At 45.9% G+C, this 22,692-nt stretch overlaps 1 protein-coding gene across 1 annotated transcript in view; it reads left to right on the forward strand.

Moving 5' to 3' along the window:
* Positions 1–8,100: 8,100 nt before the first annotated feature.
* HYKK (hydroxylysine kinase) overlaps positions 8,101–22,692 on the forward strand; it is a 95,721-nt gene continuing 81,129 nt past the window's right edge. The window contains exons 1-2 of the mRNA XM_063926308.1: positions 8,101–8,367; positions 20,943–21,291. Of these exons, the coding sequence (XP_063782378.1) occupies positions 20,955–21,291 (337 nt within the window). The 5' untranslated portion in view covers positions 8,101–8,367; positions 20,943–20,954. The remainder of the gene's footprint in view (positions 8,368–20,942; positions 21,292–22,692) is intronic.

The raw sequence follows: 22,692 nt of genomic DNA on the forward strand, positions 1-22,692 counted from the left end.
TCGGGCTCCACTAGCTGGACAGATAATGCCACAGCCGGGGGTTACTTTTATACAGCGCCCTGCGGCCGTGGCATTAAATATCCAACTAGTCACCCCTGGCCGGGGTACCCTGGGGGAGTGGGGACCCCTTCAATCAAGGGGTCCCCCCCCCAGCCACCCAAGGGCCAGGGGTGAAGCCCGAGGCTGTCTTCCCCATCCAATGGGCTGCGGATGGGAGGCTGATAGCCTTGAGAAAAATGTCAGAATATTGTTCTTTCCAGTAGTACTACAAGTCCCAGCAAGCCTCCCCCACAAGCTGGTACTTGGAGAACCACAAGTACCAGCATGCGGGAGAAAAACGGGCCCGCTGGTACCTGTAGTACTACTGGGGAAAAAATACCCAAATAAAAACAGGAGACACACACCTTAAGAGTATAACTTTAATACATACTGATCCAAGGGAAAATACTGGTGGCCAGGATGTGCATCTCTTATTTCTAGCCATGTTAAGATTGGCCCTCATTCCGAGTTGTTCGCTCGCAAGCTGCTTTTAGCAGCTTTACACACGCTAAGCCGCCGCCTACTGGAAGTGAATCTTAGCATAGTAAAATTGCGAACGAAAGATTAGCAGAATTGCGAATAGACACTTCTTAGCAGTTTCTGAGTAGCTCCAGACTTACTCGGCATCTGCGATCAGTTCAGTCAGTTTCGTTCCTGGTTTGACGTCACAAACACACCCAGCGTTCGCCCAGACACTTCCCCATTTCTCCAGCCACTCCCGCGCTTTTCCCACAAACGGCAGCGTTTTTTCACACACACCCATAAAAAACGGCCAGTACTTTCCACCCAGAAACACCCACTTCCTGTCAATCACATTACGATCACCAGAACGAAGAAAAAACCTTGTAATGCCGTGAGTAAAATTTCTAACTACATAGCAAATTTACTTGGCGCAGTCGCAGTGCGAACATTGCGCATGCGCAATTAGCGGAAAATCGCTGCGATGCGAAGAAAATTACTGAGCGAACAACTCGGAATGATCACCATAGTACATAACAAAATTTCAAGTTTAAACTTGAAATTACTTGTTTGTTATTGCTGTTCAATGCTTGTTCAACTGTTTATTTATTTTTTAACTATTCAGAAATCATACTTTGGGGTCTATTTACTAAGCCTTGGATGGAGATAAAGTGCACAGAGATATAGCACCAGCCAATCAGCTCCTAACTGTCATTTTACAAACCCAGCCTGTGACATGGCAGTTAGGAGCTGATTGGCTGGTACTTTATCTCCGTCCACTTTATTTCAATCCAAGGCTTAGTAAATAGACCCTTTTGTCCTTTAAAACTATGGGGGACATGTTCTAAGCATTGGTAAAACCCATCAGCTGCTCTGTATATGTTTATAGTATGCAAATTATAAATGTTACGTCAATGTTGATTGGTTGCCATAGGCAACTTCTCCACTGGCTCACTTCTCCACTTTTATCACTGCTTAGTACATGTTCCCCTTAGGGGCCAATTCAGACCCTGACGCTGATGTGCAAAAATCGCTATGAAGCGATTTCTGCACATTTGCGCATGCTGGTACGTGCATGTGCAAGGTCCAAAACTGCGTTCTCTTCAGAACGCAGTTTAAGACCTGGAGGGGGGCGGGAGGGGGGGCGTCAATGGCGCATTTTCTGGGCGTCCATGCTCCGTTTTAGGGCCTGTCCAGACCATTTGGGGGCATGCCGCGGCATCTGTGTGACATCACATGCAGTTGCTATAACCCTTAATATGACGGGTAGCCTTCTGCCTTCGCAGGTAGAGGGCTACTCTAAACATGCAAAAGCTCTCACATGTCTGTGGAGGGAGGGGGAGGGCTGGATCCGGCATGAGGGTCGGACTTGCCCTGTGCTGGGCGTCCCCCTGCATGTCAAAGAAATTGATCTTAGATGTGCATTTTCTTGCTCATCTACGATCAAGTCTAAATTACGCCCTTAGTCCATTTTAATGCTGCTGCATCCATCAGCATGGCTGCACCTACATTTTCTTGCATTCAATATAAATGCTATTACTGCTTGTCGGAGCTGCAGACTGTATGAAATAGACAACAAAATAATGTTTTAGTAATTCCAATTGTAAAAATATTCACAAATTATAGCAGTAAAAATGTTTTTGAATTCGATAGGATTTTGTTTAGCCTTACAGTCTACATTCATTAAAACCACTTAACTGACGATTTTCCCTTCAAAAGCGTTAACATTGTTTTCTAAAATGTATTTCTCTAACGTCCTAAGTGGATGCTGGGGACTCCGTAAGGACCATGGGGAATAGCGGCTCCGCAGGAGACTGGGCACAAAAGTAAAGCTTTAGAACTACCTGGTGTGCACTGGCTCCTCCCCCTATGACCCTCCTCCAAGCCTCAGTTAGATTTTTGTGCCCGAACGAGAAGGGTGCACACTAGGTGGCTCTCCTGAGCTGCTTAGTGAAAAGTTTAGTTTTAGGTTTTTTATTTTCAGTGAGACCTGCTGGCAACAGGCTCACTGCATCGAGGGACTAAGGGGAGAAGAAGCGAACTCACCTGCGTGCAGAGTGGATTGGGCTTCTTAGGCTACTGGACATTAGCTCCAGAGGGACGATCACAGGCCCAGCCATGGATGGGTCCCAGAGCCGCGCCGCCGGCCCCCTTACAGAGCCAGAAGACAGAAGAGGTCCGGAAAATCGGCGGCAGAAGACGTCCTGTCTTCAACAAGGTAGCGCACAGCACTGCAGCTGTGCGCCATTGCTCTCAGCACACTTCACACTCCAGTCACTGAGGGTGCAGGGCGCTGGGGGGGGGTGCCCTGAGACGCAATAAAAACACCTTGGATGGCAAAAAATGCATCACATATAGCTCCTGGGCTATATGGATGAATTTAACCCCTGCCAGAATACATAGAAAAACGGGAGATAAGGCCGCCGAGAAGGGGGCGGAGCCTATCTCCTCAGCACACTGGCGCCATTTTCCCTCACAGCTCCGTTGGAGGGAAGCTCCCTGGCTCTCCCCTGCAGTCACTACACTACAGAAAGGGTTAAAAAAGAGAAGGGGGGCACTAATTACGCGCAGTATTAAAGATACAGCAGCTATAAGGGGAAAAACACTTATATAAGGTTATCCCTGTATATATATAGCGCTCTGGTGTGTGCTGGCAAACTCTCCCTCTGTCTCCCCAAAGGGCTAGTGGGGTCCTGTCCTCTATCAGAGCATTCCCTGTGTGTGTGCTGTATGTCGGTACGTTTGTGTCGACATGTATGAGGAGAAAAATGATGTGGAGACGGAGCAGATTGCCTGTAATAGTGATGTCACCCCCTAGGGGGTCGACACCTGAGTGGATGAACTGTTGGAAGAATTACGTAACAGTGTCAGCTCTGTATAAAAGACAGTGGTTGACATGAGACAGCCGGCTACTCAGCTTGTGCCTGTCCAGACGTCTCATAGGCCGTCAGGGGCTCTAAAGCGCCCGTTACCTCAGATGGCAGATATAGACGCCGACACGGATACTGACTCCAGTGTCGACGGTGAAGAGACAAATGTGACTTCAAGTGGGGCCACACGTTACATGATTGAGGCAATGAAAATGTTTTACACATTTCTGATAATACGAGTACCACCAAAAAGGGGTATTATGTTCGGTGAGGAAAAACTACCTGTAGTTTTCCTGAATCTGAGAAATTAAATGAGGTGTGTGATGATGCGTGGGTTTCCCCCGATAACAACTGATAATTTCTAAAATGTTATTGGCATTATATCCTTTCCCGCCAGAGGTTAGGGTGCGTTGGGAAACACCCCCTAGGGTGGATAAAGCGCTCACACGCTTGTAAGAACAAGGGCTCTACCCTCTCCTGAGATGGCCGCCCTTAAGGATCCTGCTGATAGAAAGCAGGAGGGCATCCTAAAAGGTATTTACACACATACTGGTGTTATACTGCGACCAGCAATCGCCTCAGCCTGGATGTGCAGTGCTGGGTTGGCGTGGTCGGATTCCCTGACTGAAAATATTGATACCCTAGATAGGGACAGTATATTATTGCCTATAGAGCATTTGAAAGATGCATTTCTATATATGCGTGATGCACAGCGGAATATTTGCCGACTGGCATCAAGTCTAAGTGCGTTGTCCATTTCTACCAGTAGAGGGTTATGGACACGACAGTGGTCAGGTGATGCGGATTCCAAACGGCATTTGGAAGTATTGCCTTATTAAGGGGAGGAGTTATTTGGAATCGGTCTTTCAGACCTGGTGGCCACGGCAACAGCTGGGAAATCCACGTTTGTACCCCAGGTCGCCTCTCAACATGAGAAGACGCCGTATTATCAGGCGCAGTCTTTTCGTGGGCAAGCGGGCAAAAGGTTCCTCATTTCTGCCCCGTGACAGAGGGAGAGGAAAAAGGCTGCAGAAATCAGCCAGTTCCCAGGAACAGAAACCCTCTCCCGCCTCTGCCAAGCCCTCAGTATGACGCTGGGGCTTTACAAGCAGAATCAGGCACGGTGGGGGCCCGTCTCAATGAATTTCAGCGCGCAGTGGGCTCACTCGCAAGTAGACCCCTGGATCCTTCAGGTGATATCTCAGGGGTACAAATTGGAATTCGAGACGTCTCCCCCTCGCCGTTTCCTAAAGTCGGCTTTACCGATGTCTCCTTCTGACAGGGAGACAGTTTTGGAAGCCATTCACAAGCTGTATTCCCAGCAGGTGATAATCAAGGTACCCCTCCTGCAACAGGGAACGGGGTATTATTCCACACTGTTGTGGTACCGAAGCCGGACGGCTCGGTGAGACCGATTCTAAATCTAAAATCTTTGAACACTTACATACAGAGGTTCAAATTCAAGATTGAATCACTCAGAGCAGTGATTGCGAACCTGGAAGAAGAGGACTACATGATGTCTCGGTACATCAAGGATGCTTACCTTCATGTCCCAATTTACCCTTCTCACCAAGGGTACCTCAGGTTTATGGTACAGAACTGTCACTATCAGTTTCAGACGCTGCCGTAGGGATGGTCCACGGCACCCCGGGTCTTTACCAAGGTAATGGCCGAAATGATGATACTCCTTCGAAGGAAGGGAATTTTAGTTATCCCTTACTTGGACGATTCCCTGATAAGGGTAAGATCCAGGGAACAGTTGGAGGTCGGTGTAGCACTATCTCAGGTAGTGTTGCGGCAGCATGATTGGATTCTCAATATTCCAAAATCGCAGCTGATTCCGACGACTCGTCTTCTGTTCTTAGGGATGATCCTGGACACAGTTCAGAAAAAGGTGTTTCTCCCGGAGGAGAAAGTCAGGGAGTTATCCGAGCTAGTCGGGAACCTCCTATAACCGAGCCAAGTCTCAGTACATCAATGAGATGGTTCTGGAAACAATGGTGGCTTCCTATGAAGCAATCCCATGCGGCAGATTCCACGCAAGAACTTTCCAGTGGGACCTGCTGGACAAATGGTCTGGGTCGCATCTTCAGATGCATCAGCGGATAACCCTGTCACCAAGCACAAGGGTGTCTCTCCTGTGGTGGTTGCAGAGTGCTCATCTTCTAGAGGGCCGCACATTCAGGACTGGGTCCTGGTGACCACGGATGCCAGCCTGCGAGGCTGGGGAGCAGTCACACAGGGAAGGAATTTCCAGAGCTAATGGTCAAGCCTGGAGACATCACTTCACATAAATATCCTGAAGCTAAGGGCCATTTACAATGCTCTAAGCTCAGCAAGACCTCTGCTTCAAGGTCACCCGGAGTTGATCCATTTGGACAACATCACGGCAGTCACCCACGTAAACAGACAGGGTGACACAAGAAGCAGAAGGGCAATGGCAGAAGCTGCAAGGATTCTTCGCTGGGCGGAAAATCATGTAATAGCACTGTCAGCAGTATTCATTCCGGGAGTGGACAACTGGGAAGCAGACTTCCTTAGCAGACACGACCTCCACCCGGGAGAGTGGGGACTTCACCCAGAAGTCTTCCACATGTTTATAAAACTCGACAAGTATTGCGCCAGGTCAAGGGACCCTCAGGCAATAGCTGTAGACGCTCTGGTAACACAGTGGGTGTACCAGTCAGTGTATGTGTTCCCTCCTCTGCCTCTCATAACCAAGGTACTGAGAATTATAAGATGGAGAGGAGTAAGCACTATATTCGTGGCTCCGGATTGGCCAAGAAGGACTTGGTAACCGGAACTTCAAGAGATGCTCACGGAGGATCCGTGGCCTCTACCTCTAAGAAGGGACCTGCTCCAGCAAGGACCCTGTCTGTTCCAAGACTTACCACGGCTGCGTTTAACGGCAGGGCGGTTGAACGCCGGATCCTGAAGGAAAAAGGCATTCCGGATGAAGTCATCCCTATCCTGATCAAAGCCAGGAAAGATATAACCGCAAAACATTATCACCGCATTTGGCGAAAATATGTTGCGTGGTGCGAGGCCAGTAAGGCCCCGACGGAGGAATTTTCAACTAGGTCGATTCCTACATTTCCTGCAAACAGGAGTGTCTATGGGCCTGAAATGGGAGTCCATTAAGGTTCAAATTTCGGCCCTGTCAATTTTCTTCCAAAAAGAACTAGCTTCAGTCCCTGAAGTTCAGACGTTTGTGAAAGGGGTACTGTATATACAGCCTCCTTTTGTGCCTCCAGTGGCACCTTGGGATCTAAATGTAGTTTTTGGGTTCCAAAAGTCACATTGGTTTGAACCACTTAAATATGTGGAGTTAAAATATCTCACATGGAAAGTGGTCATGCTGTTGGCCCTGGCCTGGGCCAGGTGCGTGTCAGAATTGGCGGCTTTATCCTGTAAAAGCCCTCATCTGATTTTCCATTCGGACAGGGCGGAATTGAGGACTTGTCCTCAGTTTCTTCCTAAGGTGGTTTTCAGCGTTTCACCTGAATCAACCTATTGTGGTGCCTGCGGCTACTAGGGACTTGGAGGACTCCAAGTTGCTAGACGTTGTCAGAGCCCTGGAAATATAGGTTTCCAGGACGGCTGGAGTCAGAAAATCTGACTCGTTGTTTATTCTGTATGCACCCAACAAGCTGGGTGCTCCTGCTGCTAAGCAGACTATTGCTCGTTGGATTTGTAGTACAATTCAGCTTGCACATTCTGTGGCAGGCCTGCCACAGCCAAAATCTGTAAAAGCCCATTCCACAAGGAAAGTGGGCTCATCTTGGGCGGCTGCCCGAGGGGTCTCTGCTTTACAACTTTGCCGAGCAGATACTTGGTCAGGAGCAAATACGTTTGTAAAATTCTACAAATTTGATACCCTGGCTGAGGAGGACCGGGAGTTCTCTCATTTGGTGCTGCAGAGTCATCCGCACTCTCCCGCCCGTTTGGGAGCTTTGGTATAATCCCCATGGTCCTTACGGAGTCCCCAGCATCCACTTAGGACGTTAGAGAAAATAAGAATTTACTTACCGATAATTCTATTTCTCGTAGTCCGTAGTGGATGCTGGGCGCCCATCCCAAGTGCGGATTGTCTGCAATACTGGTACATAGTTATTGTTACCAAAAAAAAAAAAAAATCGGGTTATTATTGTTGTGAGCCATCTTTCAGAGGCTCCTCTGTTATCATGCTGTTAACTGGGTTTAGATCACAAGTTATATGGTGTGATTGGTGTGGCTGGTATGAGTCTTACCCGGGATTCAAAATCCTTCCTTATTGTGTACGCTCGTCCGGGCACAGTATCCTAACTGAGGCTTGGAGGAGGGTCATGGGGGAGGAGCCAGTGCACACCAGGTAGTTCTAAAGCTTTACTTTTGTGCCCAGTCTCCTGCGGAGCCGCTATTCCCCATGGTCCTTACGGAGTCCCCAGCATCCACTACGGACTACGAGAAATAGAATTATCGGTAAGTAAATTCTTATTTTTATTTAATAAAGTTGAAAAAGTGTTTTTTTTAAATATTTAAACATTATATTATGCACATCTGCAGAACGGATCTCCTCGTCAAAACGGTGGGACGGCGCAGTTGCATGAAATCTGACCATGCCAGTTAAGTGGTTAACTATGAACAGATTATTTGCAGCTGAGCTTGTTTATAGCACCAAGACAAGAGCAATGTACACATTGGTTGAATATTTATCAATACAGTATCAGACACCGGGTTAAAGTAACATGGACGTGTAGCAGTGCTGCCTCGTTTAGCAAGCATGCAAAGTTCAATTCTGCCCTGTTGCTTGTAAGAAAATCAGCAGCTGTTCCCGTTACAGTTTTACTGGCCAAGAACCCTGCTTTGTGAGTGGAAGCCTGTAATGCGCAAGCCTTCCAAGTCACACATTTCTTTACAGCAGAGCCTCTGAGTGTGTTTTCATTTGGAAACGGGAAGTATATCCCCTTTGGAATCATTGAGAACAAGGGCTGTTCTATGAGACTGCTTCGAATCCAAGGTATGTTTTTAATCTGAAGGGATTCTAATGCATAAATTAAATAAATGTCATTAAATGCAGTTTTAAGTTTGTATCATTAGTTGGTTTACTGACTATTATAGGAGATAAATGAAAACACTAATGCTTATTCTGCATATAGAACCTACTGTATTGTATAGAATGTATACTTAGAAACTGTAAACTTTTTTGTTTAAACCTGGATAGTCAGCTGTTTTCAGACTTTAGCTCTGAGTTCACCTACAAGACATGAAGTACTGTAAGTAAATAGTTTACTACACAAAAACCAAAACAGCACAATGTTAATTGAATTAACTTAAGGGCTTTGATGTCATGCTGGGAAGAACTAGAGCCACATGTTGTTTTAGTGTTCATGGACTATGGTTACTGTTACATGCCTAGAATAACAATGCAGGCATTTCACAATTTAAAGCGGAACGTCAGGCATTTAAAATAAATCCAGCCCCAGAAGCCGGTACCAGTATCAGACGTTAATCCATTCATCTTCCGGGACACCCTAACTACAGGCGCATAAAGTAAAAGAAATCAATGCACTGTGATCTGTGGAATAAAGTAATAAAGAAACTGTGAGTACCTAATTACAGTATCTGTCCCTGGCACAGGACCTAACATTTGTATTCCAATTGGGGATTGAAGGACTTTCTTTTTACATTTTTAATAAATATATTCAAATTAAGTTACAATTCTCTCTTTTATTATTAGCATTGATAATGCACTACAAGAATGTAAGAAAATGTTAAATCAGCAAGCTATTGGAATGTTTGGATTCCAGCACCTCACACGTCATAATTATGGGCCTAGTGCTGAGCTGAGTGTAAGCCTGTAAGTGCAGTATGTCTTCATGTCCTCACATTGCCAATGCTCCGGAACCAAGTGTACAAAAGTACAGGCAAAGTCCGTTCTCACATAGGTAGGGTTCAGAGGGGGCATGTCCGTGGATTTGTGTGCTAAGCAGAGCAAGCTGGAGGAGTCAGTACGCCTGTTTCCATGCATATCTGTGTGGTGCAAAAGTTCCCCCATGACAGAGTCGGACTGGTCCACAGGGGCACAGGGGAAACCACCGCTGGGCCCTATTGCCTGTGGGCCCTCCTCCTCCTCTAGGGATAAAGTTCCAGACTATCCTAGTGCACTAGATTTATGCATTGCACATATGTTACATTATACTTCACATTAATTTGATTTATTATATATTTACCATGGGGCACAGAACATGTAATGGTTAGCCAAACCTCTGTGGTGGCTGGCCACGCCCCCACTGGAACCTGGCTGCACCTTTAAGCATGGGCCCCAACAGCAGCATGCCCCTGGTGGGCCCTTCATGCCCCAGTCTGACACTGCCGCATGATGATGAGTATCAACCAAACTACTGTATATATGTTACACTGTCCAGCACAGTTTTAGGAAAGCTTCTAAATATATATATGTGAACCCGGCACTGCTTTCAAACTGAATCAGGTTTAAACAGGAATTATTTCTATAAGATAGGGCTGCAGGAAGATTGGGCCTTATTCAGATGTAGTTGGCGTTCCGTAATGCGCTGCAAAGTACCAATAATCAGTACTTTGCACATGCACAGGACCTGTAATGTGCTTGCGGGAATGGGTACTGAGACACAGGATGCAGCAGAGCAGACTGTCAGTGATTGACAGTATACTGGTATCTGGGGCGCAGGTTGAGAACGGAGATGGCTTACAATTGTGAAAACTGATGTGTGTCGCCATCCTTTAGGGGAGGGAAGAGGCCAGGGATCTCCTTCGTAGAACAGAGATTTCCTGGCCTCTGCAATGGACAGCTTACACGGCACCGGTGGGAGCCGCATGCTGCCCAATGAAGACTGATTAATCCCATGCTGCTTCCTAAGACGCTTCACTACTGCAGCAGGAGGCGCCTGCTTGCAATAGACGTCTCCTGCTGCATCACTATACAGCGCTATTCCTGCTGCTTCCATGGTAGCAGCAGTGATAACATCTCCAACCCATCTTTCTGCAGTCATGGGTGATTGCCCTTACTATGGCTGGGCTGCAGAAAGAGCCTTGAGGCAGAGCTACAGGAGCAGAGGGGCGGGTCAGGTACGGTGAGCGTGGCAGCTGCTATTAGATTACTAGGTCTGATTCCTACAACAGTTAATGTATATAAAAGTGACATAGCATAAAACTATGCAATTAAGCACAAATCAAATTACAAATAAAGGGGGTCATTCCGAGTTGTTCGCTCGCAAGCTGCTTTTAGCAGCTTTGTACACGCTAAGCCGCCGCCTACTGGGAGTGAGTCTTAGCTTATCAAAATTGCGAACGAAAGATTAGCAGAATTGCGAATAGACACTTCTTAGCAGTTTCTGAGTAGCTCCAGACTTACTCGGCATCTGCGATCAGTTCAGTCAGTTTCGTTCCTGGTTTGACGTCACAAACACACCCAGCGTTCGCCCAGACACTCCCCCGTTTCTCCAGCGACTCCCGCGTTTTTCCCAGAAACGGTAGCGTTTTTTCGCACACACCCATAAAACGGCCAGTTTCCGCCCAGAAACACCCACTTCCTGTCAATCACATTACGATCACCAGAACGAAGAAAAAACCTCGTAATGCCGTGAGTAAAATACCTAACTGCTTAGCAAATTTACATGGCGCAGTCGCACTGCGGACATTGCGCATGCGCATTAGCGACTAATCGCTCCGTTGCGAGAAAAAAATAACGAGCAAACAACTCGGAATGACCCCCAAAGTTCTAAAAGTCGGAAAACACCTTGATTGCATTTTTGTGCAATAAACACTTCTCAGTTGGTGTGAGATACGGTATTTATCATGCAAAATAAATAGTAGCATGGACATAAAGAATACTCTTATATTTGCTATTATCTTAAGGTGCCAGTGATATTTTGCCCGATTTCATCTGATTCCAATGTATCAGGCCGATAAATCGGATGAAAACTGGCAAATCGCATGTGCTTTACCTCCGATCCGATCCTATGCTCAGTCCTGTGAGCATTGGATCAGAGCCCCTAGATCGGAGCCCCTAGATCGGAAGTACTGCACTATAGATACATTGTATATAGCAAAAGGACTGCATACAATGGGGCTGATTCAGACCTGATCAGACAGCCGATAACTGTTGTAGCCCTGTGATCGTCTCTGCTTGATTGACAGGCAGAGTTGGTCGCTGGGCGTGAGAGGGGGCAGGCCGGCGGCGTTTAGCCACCATTTAGGGGGCACGGTCCAGACAACACAGGTGTGCCCGTACCATTGGGGGGCAGGCCGCGGCGGCTGAGTGACGTCACACTCAGCCGCTGCGACCCGGGCAGCGATGAGTAGCTGCGCTGGCTGGGAGCTATTCCTGAAGGACAAAAGCATCGCCGCTGTGCAATGCTTTTGTACTTGTGCGACGGGGCAGGGACTGACATGCGGGGCGGGCTAGCCCTGTGCTGGGCGTCTCCCCGCATGTCAGTGTAACTGATCGTAGATGTGCTAAATTTAGCACATCTGCGATCAGGTCTGAATTAGTTCCGATGTATCATATGCGATCCTGCCGCCAACTTCTCCCCTCCAAGAAGTCACATAAGTATATGGCCACCTTTACTTTGTATATTCTGCTGTGGAGGGCTGACAATGTGGAATTTGTTTACACTGTAATCCCACATCCAATAGAACTGGAAGATTTTTACATTACCTCTGCTGTTGACAGTTGTAGAAGTCATCAAGCATTCCCTTCAATAAGTAGCCCTAATGACTACATATTCTCTTCCTGCCCATAAGCCATACAACCATTGTTAAGATTAGGCATGGCCATCGACCATCGATAATTCACAATACTTTGGAAAAGCTGCAAAAACAGCTTCCTGTGCTTTTGAAGGACATTTCTCGCTAGCTGAGTTCTGCTTGCAGTCTATGGCATACTTGCCTACTCTCCTGTAATGGCCGGGAGGCTCCCGAAAATCGGGTGACCCTCCCGGCCCCCTGGAAGAGCAGGCAAGATTTCAGGGGTCCCCCCCCTGCCCAGCCACCCACTTAGCGAGTAAAGTGGGCGGTCCGGGCAGGCGATTAAGCGATTCTTGTTGAATTGCGTCATCATAGCCACGCCCCCTGCTGTAGAATGCTGGTAATAGCAGCATTACACAGCTGGGGTGTGGCTTACATGAGGCGATACTGCAGCCACACCCCCGTTCCTCCTCCACAACGCCCCCATTCCGCCTTTGGCCCTCCCCCCTCTGCACGGCACGTAGCAGCCCGCCCCCCTGCTGAGTAGAGATGAGCGCCTGAAATTTTTCGGGTTTTGTGTTTTGGTTTTGGGTTCGGTTCCGCGGCCGTGTTTTGGGTTCGACCGCGTTTTGGCAAAACCTCACCGAATTTTTTTTGTCGGATTCGGGTGTGTTTTGGATTCGGGTGTTTTTTTCAAAAAACCCTAAAAAACAGCTTAAATCATAGAATTTGGGGGTAATTTTGATCCCAAAGTATTATTAACCTCAAAAAACATAATTTACACTCATTTTCAGCCTATTCTGAACACATCACACCTCACAATATTATTTTTAGTCCTAAAATTTGCACCGAGGTCGCTGTGTGAGTAAGATAAGCGACCCTAGTGGCCGACACAAACACCGGGCCCATCTAGGAGTGGCACTGCAGTGTCACGCAGGATGTCCCTTCCAAAAAACCCTCCCCAAACAGCACATGACGCAAAGAAAAAAAGAGGCGCAATGAGGTAGCTGACTGTGTGAGAAAGATAAGCGACCCTAGTGGCCGACACAAACACCGGGCCCATCTAGGAGTGGCACTGCAGTGTCACGCAGGATGTCCCTTCCAAAAAACCCTCCCCAATCAGCACATGATGCAAAGAAAAAGAAAAGAAAAAAGAGGTGCAAGATGGAATTATCCTTGGGCCCTCCCACCCACCCTTATGTTGTATAAACAAAACAGGACATGCACACTTTAACCAACCCATCATTTCAGTGACAGGGTCTGCCACACGACTGTGACTGATATGACGGGTTGGTTTGGACCCCCCCCAAAAAAGAAGCAATTAATCTCTCCTTGCACAAACTGGCTCTACAGAGGCAAGATGTCCACCTCATCTTCACCCTCCGATATATCACCGTGTACATCCCCCTCCTCACAGATTATCAATTCGTCCCCACTGGAATCCACCATCTCAGCTCCCTGTGTACTTTGTGGAGGCAATTGCTGCTGGTCAATGTCTCCGCGGAGGAATTGATTATAATTCATTTTAATGAACATCATCTTCTCCACATTTTCTGGATGTAACCTCGTACGCCGATTGCTGACAAGGTGAGCGGCGGCACTAAACACTCTTTCGGAGTACACACTTGTGGGAGGGCAACTTAGGTAGAATAAAGCCAGTTTGTGCAAGGGCCTCCAAATTGCCTCTTTTTCCTGCCAGTATAAGTACGGACTGTGTGACGTGCCTACTTGGATGCGGTCACTCATATAATCCTCCACCATTCTATCAATGTTGAGAGAATCATATGCAGTGACAGTAGACGACATGTCCGTAATCGTTGTCAGGTCCTTCAGTCCGGACCAGATGTCAGCATCAGCAGTCGCTCCAGACTGCCCTGCATCACCGCCAGCGGGTGGGCTCGGAATTCTGAGCCTTTTCCTCGCACCCCCAGTTGCGGGAGAATGTGAAGGAGGAGATGTTGACAGGTCACGTTCCGCTTGACTTGACAATTTTGTCACCAGCAGGTCTTTCAACCCCAGCAGACCTGTGTCTGCCGGAAAGAGAGATCCAAGGTAGGCTTTAAATCTAGGATCGAGCACGGTGGCCAAAATGTAGTGCTCTGATTTCAACAGATTGACCACCCGTGAATCCTTGTTAAGCGAATTAAGGGCTGCATCCACAAGTCCCACATGCCTAGCGGAATCGCTCCGTGTTAGCTCCTTCTTCAATGCCTCCAGCTTCTTCTGCAAAAGCCTGATGAGGGGAATGACCTGACTCAGGCTGGCAGTGTCTGAACTGACTTCACGTGTGGCAAGTTCAAAGGGCATCAGAACCTTGCACAACGTTGAAATCATTCTCCACTGCACTTGAGACAGGTGCATTCCATCTCCTATATCGTGCTCAATTGTATAGGCTTGAATGGCCTTTTGCTGCTCCTCCAACCTCTGAAGCATATAGAGGGTTGAATTCCACCTCGTTACCACTTCTTGCTTCAGATGATGGCAGGGCAGGTTCAGTAGTTTTTGGTGGTGCTCCAGTCTTCTGTACGTGGTGCCTGTACGCCGAAAGTGTCCCGCAATTTTTCTGGCCACCGACAGCATCTCTTGCACGCCCCTGTCGTTTTTTAAAAAATTCTGCACCACCAAATTCAAGGTATGTGCAAAACATGGGACGTGCTGGAATTTGCCCATATTTAATGCACACACAATATTGCTGGCGTTGTCCGATGCCACAAATCCACAGGAGAGTCCAATTGGGGTAAGCCATTCCGCGATGATCTTCCTCAGTTGCCGTAAGAGGTTTTCAGCTGTGTGCGTATTCTGGAAAGCGGTGATACAAAGCGTAGCCTGCCTAGGAAAGAGTTGGCGTTTGCGAGATGCTGCTACTGGTGCCGCCGCTGCTGTTCTTGCGGCGGGAGTCCATACATCTACCCAGTGGGCTGTCACAGTCATATAGTCCTGACCCTGCCCTGCTCCACTTGTCCACATGTCCGTGGTTAAGTGGACATTGGGTACAACTGCATTTTTTAGGACACTGGTGAGTCTTTTTCTGACGTCCGTGTACATTCTCGGTATCGCCTGCCTAGAGAAGTGGAACCTAGATGGTATTTGGTAACGGGGGCACACTGCCTCAATAAATTGTCTAGTTCCCTGTGAACTAACGGCGGATACCGGACGCACGTCTAACACCAACATAGTTGTCAAGGACTCAGTTATCCGCTTTGCAGTAGGATGACTGCTGTGATATTTCATCTTCCTCGCAAAGGACTGTTGAACAGTCAATTGCTTACTGGAAGTAGTACAAGTGGGCTTACGACTTCCCCTCTGGGATGACCATCGACTCCCAGCGGCAACAACAGCAGCGCCAGCAGCAGTAGGCGTTACACGCAAGGATGCATCGGAGGAATCACAGGCAGGAGAGGACTCGTCAGACTTGCCAGTGACATGGCCTGCAGGACTATTGGCATTCCTGGGGAAGGAGGAAATTGACACTGAGGGAGTTGGTGGGGTGGTTTGCGTGAGCTTGGTTACAAGAGGAAGGGATTTACTGGTCAGTGGACTGCTTCCGCTGTCACCCAAAGTTTTTGAACTTGTCACTGACTTATTATGAATGCGCTGCAGGTGACGTATAAGGGAGGATGTTCCGAGGTGGTTAACGTCCTTACCCCTACTTATTACAGCTTGACAAAGGGAACACACGGCTTGACACCTGTTGTCCGCATTTCTGGTGAAATACCTCCACACCGAAGAGCTGATTTTTTTGGTATTTTCACCTGGCATGTCAACGGCCATATTCCTCCCACGGACAACAGGTGTCTCCCCGGGTGCCTGACTTAAACAAACCACCTCACCATCAGAATCCTCCTGGTCAATTTCCTCCCCAGCGCCAGCAACACCCATATCCTCCTCATCCTGGTGTACTTCAACACTGACATCTTCAATCTGACTATCAGGAACTGGACTGCGGGTGCTCCTTCCAGCACTTGCAGGGGGCATGCAAATAGTGGAAGGCGCATGCTCTTCACGTCCAGTGTTGGGAAGGTCAGGCATCGCAAACGACACAATTGGACTCTCCTTGTGGATTTGGGATTTCAAAGAACGCACAGTTCTTTGCGGTGCTTTTGCCAGCTTGAGTCTTTTCAGTTTTCTAGCGAGAGGCTGAGTGCTTCCATCCTCATGTGAAGCTGAACCACTAGCCATGAACATAGGCCAGGGCCTCAGCCGTTCCTTGCCACTCCGTGTGGTAAATGGCATATTGGCAAGTTTACGCTTCTCCTCCGACAATTTTATTTTAGGTTTTGGAGTCCTTTTTTTTCTGATATTTGGTGTTTTGGATTTGACATGCTCTCTACTATGACATTGGGCATCGGCCTTGGCAGACGACGTTGCTGGCATTTCATCGTCTCGGCCATGACTAGTGGCAGCAGCTTCAGCACGAGGTGGAAGTGGATCTTGATCTTTCCCTAATTTTGGAACCTCAACTTTTTTGTTCTCCATATTTTATAGGCAGAACTAAAAGGCACCTCAGGTAAACAATGGAGATGGATGGATTGGATACTAGTATACAATTATGGACGGACTGCCACGGTTAGGTGGTATAAAAAAACCACGGTTAGGTGGTATATATTATAATAATAATACAATTATGGATGGACGGACTGCCTGCCGACTGCCGACACAGAGGTAGCCACAGCCGTGAACTACCGCACTGTACACTGGTTGATAAAGAGATAGTAGTATACTCGTAACAACTAGTATGACACTATGACGACGGTATAAAGAAAGAAAAAAAAATACCACAGTTAGGTGGTATATATTATAATAATAATACAATTATGGATGGACGGACTGCCTGCCGACTGCCGACACAGAGGTAGCCACAGCCGTGAACTACCGCACTGTACACTGGTTGATAAAGAGATAGTAGTATACTCGTAACAACTAGTATGACACTATGACGACGGTATAAAGAATGAAAAAAAAACCACGGTTAGGTGGTATATATTATAATAATAATACAATTATGGATGGACGGACTGCCTGCCGACTGCCGACACAGAGGTAGCCACAGCCGTGAACTACCGCACTGTACACTGGTTGATAAAGAGATAGTAGTATACTCGTAACAACTAGTATGACACTATGACGACGGTATAAAGAAAGAAAAAAAAATACCACAGTTAGGTGGTATATATTATAATAATAATACAATTATGGATGGACGGACTGCCTGCCGACTGCCGACACAGAGGTAGCCACAGCCGTGAACTACCGCACTGTACACTGGTTGATAAAGAGATAGTAGTATACTCGTAACAACTAGTATGACACTATGACGACGGTATAAAGAAAGAAAAAAAAATACCACAGTTAGGTGGTATATATTATAATAATAATACAATTATGGATGGACGGACTGCCTGCCGACTGCCGACACAGAGGTAGCCACAGCCGTGAACTACCGCACTGTACACTGGTTGATAAAGAGATAGTAGTATACTCGTAACAACTAGTATGACACTATGACGACGGTATAAAGAATGAAAAAAAAACCACGGTTAGGTGGTATATATTATAATAATAATACAATTATGGATGGACGGACTGCCTGCCGACTGCCGACACAGAGGTAGCCACAGCCGTGAACTACCGCACTGTACACTGGTTGATAAAGAGATAGTAGTATACTCGTAACAACTAGTATGACACTATGACGACGGTATAAAGAATGAAAAAAAAACCACGGTTAGGTGGTATATATTATAATAATAATACAATTATGGATGGACGGACTGCCTGCCGACTGCCGACACAGAGGTAGCCACAGCCGTGAACTACCGCACTGTACACTGGTTGATAAAGAGATAGTAGTATACTCGTAACAACTAGTATGACACTATGACGGTATAAAGAATGAAAAAAAAACCACGGTTAGGTGGTATATATTATAATAATAATACAATTATGGATGGACGGACTGCCTGCCGACTGCCGACACAGAGGTAGCCACAGCCGTGAACTACCGCACTGTACACTGGTTGATAAAGAGATAGTAGTATACTCGTAACAACTAGTATGACACTATGACGACGGTATAAAGAAAGAAAAAAAAATACCACGGTTAGGTGGTATATATTGTAATACAATTATGGATGGACGGACTGCCTGCCGAGTTCCGACTGCCGACACAGAGGTAGCCACAGCCGTGAACTACCGCACTGTACTGTGTCTGCTGCTAATATAGACTGGTTGATAAAGAGATAGTATACAATACATACAACAATATACTACTATACTGGTGGTCAGGCACTGGTCACCACTAGTCACACTGGCAGTGGCACTCCTGCAGCAAAAGTGTGCACTGTTTAATTTTAAATTAATATAATATTATGTACTCCTGGGGGCTCCTGCTATAACAACCTGCAGTGCTCCCCAGTCTCCCCCACAATTATTATAAGCTTTGCCTTTTATACATTGATGTGCAGCACACTGGGCTGAGCTGAGTGCACACAGACTGAGTCACACTGTGTGACTGGCTGCTGCTGTGTATCGTTTTTTTTCAGGCAGAGAACGGATATAGCAGAGAACGGATATATTATATTAAAATAAATAAAAGTTAACTAACAACAACTGCACTGGTCACTGTGGTAAACTCTGTCTGACTCTGCACAATCTCTCTCTCTCTTCTAATCTAATTTCTAATGGAGAGGACGCCAGCCACGTCCTCTCCCTATCAATCTCAATGCACGTGTGAAAATGGCGGCGACGCGCGGCTCCTTATATAGAATCCGAGTCTCGCGAGAATCCGACAGCGTCATGATGACGTTCGGGCGCGCTCGGGTTAACCGAGCAAGGCGGGAGGATCCGAGTCTGCTCGGACCCGTAAAAAAAACATGAAGTTCGTGCGGGTTCGGTTTCAGAGAAACCGAACCCGCTCATCTCTACTGCTGAGCCGACCTGGCTGTTCTCTCCCGGAGAGAGCAGACAAAAAGTCGGCAAGTATGGTCTATGAAGGTGTGAGCAGAAACCAGGCTACTGGCTACTGTAATTGTGCATTGTGGGCTTGATTCAGGTGAGGTCGCAACTTTGATGGTGTCGCAACTGAGAAATTATAGGTAGAATTTGCTATATTTGCATTGCCTCACAGTTCCAAAACTGAAAAGGATCGCTGCTGCGTCGGCATTGCGACCACATCTGAATCAAGCCCTGTGAGCATAGATAATTGAAAATACCCCTAATATGTTCTAATAACTGACAATTCCAGAATAAAAGGAACAAAAGTCACAGTACCACATATGAAAATAGAATATAAGTATTATACATATTTGGAAAATTAATTTCTTCTACTTTCACTACCTTCTAAAAGATTAAATAAATATTTTACGAGAACTACATGTATTTATCATTATCAACATGTTGAATAAGTGTTCATATTACAGCAACACAAACAGTTAAAGCTTGTTAGACATCAGAGTGAATCCTTAGTAAGTGACACTTCGGTTTAAGCTTTTTTTACTTTTCTCTTCGAAAAATTTCCATAGTAACTTAAATGAATACCCAAAAATGTGTTTTCCAAATGTTAGAGCAAATGCATTAATATAGGGCCTAATTCAGATATGATCGCAGCAGCAAATTAGTTAGCTAATGGGCAAAACCATGTGCACTGCAGGGGAGGCAGATTTAACATGTGCAGAGAGAGTTAGATTTGGGTGTGGTGTGTTCAATCTGCTATCTAATTTGCAGTGTAAAAATAAAGCAGTCAGTATTTACCCTGCACAGAAATAAAATAACCCAAACAAATCTAACTCTTTCTGCACATGTTATATCTGCCTCCCCTGCAGTGCACATGGTTTTGCCCAACTGCTAACAAAATTCCTGCTGCGATCAACTTGGAATTACCCCCCATGTGCACTGCAGGGGGGGGCAGATAAAACATGTGCAGAGAGAGTTAGATTTGGGGGTGGGTAGTTCAGAGTTGATCGCAGCAGCAGCAGATTTATTAGCAGTTGGGCAAAACCATGTGCACTGCAGGTTTGGCAGATATAACATTTGCAGAGACAGTTAGATTTAGGTGGGTTATTTTGTTTCTGTGCAGGGTAAAAGCTGGCTACTTTATTTTTGCACTGCAATTTAGATTTCAGTTTGAACACACCCCACCCAAATCTAACTCTCTCTGCACATGTTATATCTGTACCCCCCACCCCCTGCAGTGCACATGGTTTTGCCCAACTGCTAACATATTTGCTGCTGCGATCAACTCTGAATTAGGCCCTGGGTGTGGTGTGTTCAAACTGAATTCTAAAGTGCAGTGTAAAACTAAAGCAGCCATTATTTACTCTGCACAGAAACAATGGGGGTAATTCCAAGTTGATCGCACCAGGAAATTTTTTAGCAGTTGGGCAAAACCATGTGTACTGCAGGGGGGGGGGCAGATATAACATTTGCAGAGAGAGTTAGATTTGGGTGGGTTATTTTATTTCTGTGCAGGGTAAATACTGGCTGCTTTATTTTTACACTGCAAATTAGATTGCAGATTGAACACACCACACCCAAATCTAACTCTCTCTGCACATGTTATATCTGCCTCCCCTGCAGTGCACATGGTTTTGCCCAGTTGCTAACAGAATTCTTGCTGCGATCAACTTGGAATTACCCCCAATATAACCCACCCAAATCTCTCTCTCTCTGCATGTTATATCTGCCCCCCTCACTGCAGTGCACATGGTTTTGCCCATTAGCTAACAAATTTACTGCTGTGATCAGATCTGAATTACCCCCATAGTTTGTGAGGTTGCATAAACTATGCAAATTGCAGTATTTTTGTACTAAAAAAACAATTTCACTCCATAGATTCTAATGTATAACAAAAAATTTTTTTTTCCTTTGCAGAATTGCCAGAGAATGACTTCGGAAAATGAATCTGGAAAACCATGCATTGCCAGTAAGCCTGCGCTAAGTGAAGTGCAGGCCATTAAACTGGTGGAGATGCTGTTTGGCTTACAAGTAGCTACTGTGAAGTCTCTGCCAAGTTACGATGATCAGAATTTTTACATCCAGAGTGAAGGGACAACTGCACAAACAGAGTATGTTCTTAAGATCACAAATGGTGAAAACAGTAAGGATACCGAGCTTATTGAGGCGCAAACATATGTCATGAAATTTTTGTATGATGAAGGACTTCCTACTCCTAATCCGGTATTCACAAATACTGGTAACATTATGTCTATGGAGGCTATAGGTAAGATATCATAGAAACATCATCCAGTAGTAAATAGTGAATGTTCACATAAAATAATCTTTTGTTTTATATACTGTAGTCATAAAGGGCCAGATTCAACTAAAAACATGAATTTACTGCGAATCGCAAAATGCACCTATTCAATTGACCGCAAAAACGCATTTGCTGTAATTTCAATTCACCACCTTTGAGCAGGTTATAAACTTGGGGAGAATCCCTATTTTAAGTTTAAAATGTTGGGATTTGGTTCAGCCCCTGAATGACTAATTAACAGTTTCTAATTATTTTTGGCCAATAATTTCATGTAATTTTGGGGGTGAAAAAGTGCAAAATGATGGCAGTTGCAGTACAAGGTATGGGACAGGTATATCGGGTGCTTTATGAGTGGGACAAGTGTTTTTTGACTTGCAGGTGGGAGTAATCGGTCTGTTTCTACTTTTAAGTCCCCTAAAATGACCCAAATATATACCATTTTTATTTACCCCAAATTTATTTTGAGCTCTTATTTTGCTGAAGAAAAATTGCTTTCTATTATGTTTTTACATTTAAAAAAAAATGCATATAACAGCCATTTGACCCAATTTAAGTACCAGAAATACTTTTATTATAACCAATAATACAATTCTATACTGTATTCAATGTTAGTTTAGTTTATTTGGGGGGTACAGGCAAATGTACCCATTTTTCACTTCTCATTGTGGCAACAATTTTCGCGGTAATCCTGTTTTCGTGAATTTACAATTGAACAGGCGAAACGCAGGACAAGCATGCCCACGAAAAGCACAGTTTTGCTGTAAAACAGTGCAAAATCCACTGAAAACATCAATCACGGTAAATTACTGCGATTTTTCGTATAACTGAATTTGGCTCATAGTGTTAACTTATTGGATATTGAAAATCATACATTTATGCATCTACTAGAAAGACCTACAACAACAAAAAATGGAAACATTGTTCGATACAATAATAAGATTTTAAACCTACCGGTAAATCTTTTTCTCCTAGTCCGTAGAGGATGCTGGGGACTCCGTAAGGACCATGGGGATAGATGGGCTCCGCAGGAGACATGGGCACTAAAAAAGAACTTTAGGTATAGGTGTGCACTGGCTCCTCCCTCTATGCCCCTCCTCCAGACCTCAGTTAGAGAAACTGTGCCCAGAGGAGACGGACAGTACGAGGAAAGGATTTTTGTTAATCTAAGGGCAAGATTCATACCAGCCCACACCATCCACACCGTATAACTTGGGAAATACGAGCCAGTTAACAGTATGAAACAACACAGCATCAGTCCGAGACTGATCTTAACTGTAACATAACCCTTATGTAAGCAAAAACTATATACAAGTCTTGCAGATGTAGTCCGCACCGGGACGGGCGCCCAGCATCCTCTACGGACTAGGA

Source organism: Pseudophryne corroboree, chromosome 6 (genome assembly GCF_028390025.1).
Source record: "Pseudophryne corroboree isolate aPseCor3 chromosome 6, aPseCor3.hap2, whole genome shotgun sequence".
Taxonomy (NCBI): Eukaryota; Metazoa; Chordata; class Amphibia; order Anura; family Myobatrachidae; genus Pseudophryne; species Pseudophryne corroboree.